The sequence below is a fragment of the Pygoscelis adeliae genome, unplaced genomic scaffold (genome assembly GCF_000699105.1).
Source record: "Pygoscelis adeliae isolate BGI_AS28 unplaced genomic scaffold, ASM69910v1 Scaffold227, whole genome shotgun sequence".
Taxonomy (NCBI): domain Eukaryota; kingdom Metazoa; phylum Chordata; class Aves; order Sphenisciformes; family Spheniscidae; genus Pygoscelis; species Pygoscelis adeliae.
In genome coordinates this window covers 1,440,238-1,445,675 of record NW_008825100.1, presented here as the reverse complement: position 1 = coordinate 1,445,675, position 5,438 = coordinate 1,440,238, and the positions used below count along the sequence as shown (strand labels likewise).

Below are 5,438 nucleotides of genomic sequence, written 5' to 3'. Positions count from 1 at the left end.
GGAATCTGGATGCTGTACCGCAGTCACCTCTCCCATCTTTCAGCAGCGCAACACATTTTACCTGCTCAAAATGTGTCTCACCCAAAGACAGACCAAGTCCTTTGTAGTGCATCTCTTGGGTTCAGGAAGGTGGTCAGATGGTTCCTCAATCCTGCCTCTGAAAACAACCTCTACATGAAAACCCAGCACTACGTTTCTGTGTTCAAATTCTAAATTGTTTCCAGATCCGTTTATTTTTGCAGACTGATAAAAACAGATTTGTTCTCGTCCGGTGGACCATACCAAAGCAAAGCAGTGAATGCATGAAAAACATCCTGTAATGCTGCTGTTTCTTCCTTGTAGAGGTAAAGAATTATGAGCTGCCTTTTGGGTCAAAAGTCCAGGAGCAGCCCTGCGTGGATACCATGAGGGACATCGTGCTGCATGGCAGAGGACGCCCCGAGATCCCAAGCAGCTGGCTAGTACATCAGGTAAGCTGGGAGTAGCTGACTCAGAAAAGAGCAACCCACATTGTCCCACCTTCCTAACCTACCTGAAAAATTATTAAAGCTGTAATCAAAGCAAAAGTGGACAGAACTCTTGGGCCCTACATCCAGCTCCTTCTTGGCTGGCTGAGCCCACATAAGCCCCACTAGACCCGTTTCCCTGGGGTATAAAAGCCGCCAGCCAGGGGTACGGCAGAATTTATTGATCAGGAAGCATTACGAATGCCAGCTGATGGCATTCGGCTATCTTGCAGATAACAGCAAAATGCAGCATTTTGGTGCAAGCTATTCTCATGAAACAGTAAGTTATTTGAGTCTCCCCCATTTCTCCCACAACCACCATATCCAGAAGCCTCTAGCTCAGGAAACACACAGTCCCTCACACACAGCCATCTCACAGCAGGGACAAGGGGGGAGAGAGGTGCAGCCGGCCTCCTGCCCGCATGGTTGTGGAGGTTTCAAGCTCAAAATTACCTCTAACATGAGAGGTCAGGACTTGGCATGTGAGAAGAAGGACTTCTGCAAGGAAAGCCAAAACGGGAAGCATCTCCCGCAAGTGAAACAATTGGGAAACACGCGTGAAACTGAGAGCAGGGAACCTGGTAGGCTCAAGTCTTGCCAACAGCAAGTCTTTCACCAGCCTTCAGCTCAGAGGGTCTGAAAGCACAGCATTTCAGCACAGAAAGCATAACCCAGCGCTCTAGAATAGAAATACTTCAGCAATGATGAGACGTGCTCTGTTGAAACCATCCCCAAGCACACCCAGACCAACCAGCTCCAGAAACATAGCTACCTCCTGGCCCTGACATGGTCCTCTCTCCCCCAGGTCCAGTACTTTCTTCCATGCACTGAGGACACAAGGGGTAACAGGCACGCTGACCGAGATTTTCAAATCTTGCCTGACTTCAGTACTTCTTAAATTTCACGTGTCTTGTGGAAAAACACCATCGCTGATCAACAATTCAGTTCATCTGACAAACAAGCTGAAACATTGAGCCCGCTGGCTCACAGAGCCTTGCAGTGTTCAGTGCATAATTGTGCAGTATCCGCCCATAAAACACACTACTACTGCTTCCACTCTGCCTGGATGGCATATAAAGCCAGGCTTTTCAAGAGGAAAGATATAATTTCATGATCTTAGAAGGCCATGTGTTCCCTGCAGTATCTCCTCTCAAAACCATGTTTGTCCAAAGACTCACAACCAGCCTGACCGACCAAAGCTGCAAACAGCATCAAATGAATCTGTGGTTTCTCCTGGACCATCAGTGAGTTTATCAGTCGTCGAGACCATTTCTGAAGTTCACCCAGCCTTTTTTCTTGATGAAGGCAAATAGCGGAACTTCAATCGGCACTGCTACATATTTGAAGCCTTTGAGTATTCATCACAGACATTCGCCTCCCAGGGTCTCTGATAAACTTTGAAACCACAGGAAAAATAGAGGCGCTTGGGCTGTCAAAAATCACACTCTGATAGAGCCTGACCATAACTGCACTGTTTGCTGAGCTGAAGAAGGGCCGACTGCAATCACCTCCGAGAAATAACGTTGCTGTAGTTGGGTTGGTCTAGCACGTAAACAGAGCAAGGCTTATAGGTAGTAACTTTTATTAGACCACCTGATATTCACTGGGGAAGAGGAACAGAAAAGCCACGTTGTGTTCCTAAAAGTTTGCCACCCACTAATCTTAGCTGATCTAATAAACATCTCCTTACAGGCCTGGCTTTACACGCTTTTCCAGGCGTTTTCCAACCGGCCTCCCCAGGATGCAGCATAGGGCAGCACCATCTGCTGGGAAGCAGCAGAAAGCCACCGGTTTGTGCCACTCCTGGGATCAACGGCTTTCTGCGGGAGAAAGCGTAGGGTGACAACAAGAAAGGGTGACAACAAGAAAGGGTGACAACAAGAAAGGGTGACAACAAGAAAGGGTGACAACAAGAAAGGGTGACAACAAGAAAGGGTGACAACAAGAAAGGGTGACAAATTGCTCACCTGACCGGGAAGGACCCATAGATGTTCCCACCAACGAAAATAAGTTTGATGCAGAGCTCCAAATGCTACTTCCACGTTTCAACCACCAGGATCACTCTCAGTCAAGTGAGGACCTACATTGTTGACCATGGTTTAAGGTTTTCAGCAGACATAAGCATTAATTTCCCTGACAGAGCTGACTCACCCAGCATGCTGCCGATCAGCAACTCCAGGGCAACTGTCTGCAAGGCTGCACAATAAAGCCCATTGAAGAAATTTATCCCCACAGTTTCCCAGTTAACTTACAAACACCTTAAGCCCATGCTTCTACCTCGCTTCACACCCCACCACATTTAAAAAAAAAAAAAAAAAAGAAGTGGTTATTTAGACCAGGTAAATTCCTGGATCTGGTTCATGAAGCAACTGAACAGACTGTTGTACTGGCACAACTGAAGGGCTGGTGCAGGACAGAAAAGAGCAGTGGGAGCTTAAGTCAGTATTGCCACTAAAAATATGCTTGTAAAACTCAGCATCCTTTGGAAATCGGGTATCAAATATAAACCCCAAACTAAGTCCATTCTGTGAGCGTAACAAGATGTTCCAGTTGTACCATTCAGAAGAGCATCATCGCTACTTACAAGGCAAACTGTAAATAGATATCGCGATTTCAGGGCAAAATAAGCACAGAAAATCTAATGACTAAACTGTATGACAGTGCCATGTTCTGTTTGAGAAAAGGCTTATTTTAAAAGCTTCAGCTAAGCTAGCTCATTTTTACATGTTAATCAATTATCCTCAAATCCTTTCAACTAAGCTAATAAGTGAGTGACGTAAGAGGTACTGAAACGCACCATCTGTCAGTTTTGCTGCACAACCCTGTTCTCTCTAATCTGCGTCCATTATGGAAGATTTAGTACGATGAACCTTAGCAGAGAGCAGCAAGTTCAGAGAAGGGTGCAGAAGGACAGATGACACTGATGGTACATCTCTGTAGGACTTGCATTTTCCTCTTGTGTTGGTCCATATGAGACTTCTGGGTTCTCCTAATTGCAAATGAAGAAATACACAAAAACCACTGAAAAACATGAAGCTGTATTTAGAATAATGATCTTTCCACTGTGTTGCAACCTTGGTTGACAAAGATGCAAAAAGCAATAGCACTTGATAAGAATTATATAGGCAAAGGAGGGTTCAACATAGCTTCTGGTGCTAGCTGTGTTATTAGCTTAAGAGTGGGAAAAATACCAGCTGAATACTGCCATTTTGTTTCTAAGTCCAAAACACTGGGACTCTTTTCAGAGCACTACACAATTGGAAAAAAAAATTTATTACTGGGAGACATAACCATTGAACTGAGAAGAACTGATTGTGTTCTGGAGCACACTGAGAAGTACCCAATCCCACCTAAACCAAGACACTATTTTGTGGTGAGAAAACAGAGTTCAGCTGCACACTGCAATAACTATTTGGCACGGTGCACCCTTTCAGAAAGCTGCTAGAACAAGAAGTCATGTTTAAGAAGTTTAATTCCAAACTTGGCTTTGAACCCCCCACACCCCTCCCCTCCATCCAGGTGTAACAGCCAGGGCACAGGCTTGAAACCCAGAGACCTGGGCTCAGCTGCCAGCCATGCAGCCAGCCTGCAGGTCACCATCTGCACCTCTCCTGTCCCTCCCGATTTTAGGATGCTCCGATCTGAACAGGCGAGGCTGAGACAGGAGATGGAGGGCCTAATTCCCTTGGGAATTTAAGTCCCACAGTCAATGCAAACCAATTTCCAGGGAGGATTCCCAGGGAGCGTGGAAAATGGGACCAGATCCCAGGTGAGCTGCGGCTGCTGCTCTAACACAAGCAGTGCCAGTAACGGCGCAAGCATTGGCATTTGCCACAACTTACCGAGGCTGTTTTCTCCTGTGCTTAAGCTTGGCCAAAAAAAGTGTTTCTGCAGGAAGCCGTCAAAAGTATGGTAAAACACTGTGATTGCTTTAGATCAGCTTCTAGCTCCTCTTCCTGCTGCCTTTGGATCTTAATTTCAGCCCTTCTGACTGCAGGGAATGCGTTTTCTGTGCGACACCATCACGGAGTGCTGGGACCACGACCCCGAGGCTCGCCTCACCGCCCACTGCGTGGCCGAGCGCTTCAACCTGATGGCACAGATGGATTGCGACGACATCCTCAACAACAACACGGACAACGAGGCCAGCAAAACAGCTTCTCCAGGCGGGGAGCACCAGGACAGTGATGGGAACAGAAATATGCAGTGACACAGCAGGCAAAGAGCCTCATCGCGAGAAACGAGAGGATAAGTGAGAAGCATTTAGCTCATGGGAAAAAAAACTCGCTTCATTTTTCAAAATGGAACTAAGATCTAGTACATAACTTATTTATAAGATCTGTTTCCTCCCACAGATACAGTGAACTGCGGAATCAATACTTTGGTTAAAGTGCAACATTATATATGAACTGACTTTGTACTTACTTTAAATGTATAATGATGCAAAGCATTTCTTTTATTATTTTTTAAAATAATAATGTTTAATCTTTTATTAATAAGCACCTGAATTCCATGTCTATCTTTTGAAGTCCTTCCATATTGCCATCATGAGTTTCTCTAACTGCTTATTCTGCAGAGATCAAGACAATTTTCAATTCTCCTTTTTTAATGGCCTCCACACAAAAATCTGTTGTAGCAGCAGAAAAAAAATCTTGAGATGTAACACACCCTCAGTGGAAGAAATGCTGGCACCCAAGAAAATTACTCATTGATAATGATAATTACTGTCATTGATAGACAGTCCTTAATAGAGTGTAAAGATACCCGATAATCCAGTTTGCAAAAGCCTGATTGGCTGCAACCCCAACACACCTTTTTTCACTGGGGAATTCCTGGGTGTACTTGATAGTTCAGGTAGGCGCGTGAAGTTTCTTCAATAGAAAAAAAAAAGTCACCAATACAGACACTGCTGTTTCACTCTAAGAAGTCTCC

At 45.1% G+C, this 5,438-nt stretch overlaps 1 protein-coding gene across 1 annotated transcript in view; it reads left to right on the top strand.

The window, feature by feature from the left end:
* Positions 1–4,875, top strand: part of LOC103919595 (TGF-beta receptor type-2-like) — a 33,468-nt gene extending 28,593 nt beyond the window's left edge. Inside the window, exons 6-7 of the mRNA XM_009327127.1 lie at positions 343–470; positions 4,504–4,875. Coding sequence (XP_009325402.1) covers positions 343–470; positions 4,504–4,716 — 341 coding nt within the window. The 3' untranslated portion in view covers positions 4,717–4,875. The remainder of the gene's footprint in view (positions 1–342; positions 471–4,503) is intronic.
* The last annotated feature ends 563 nt before the right edge of the window (positions 4,876–5,438 follow it).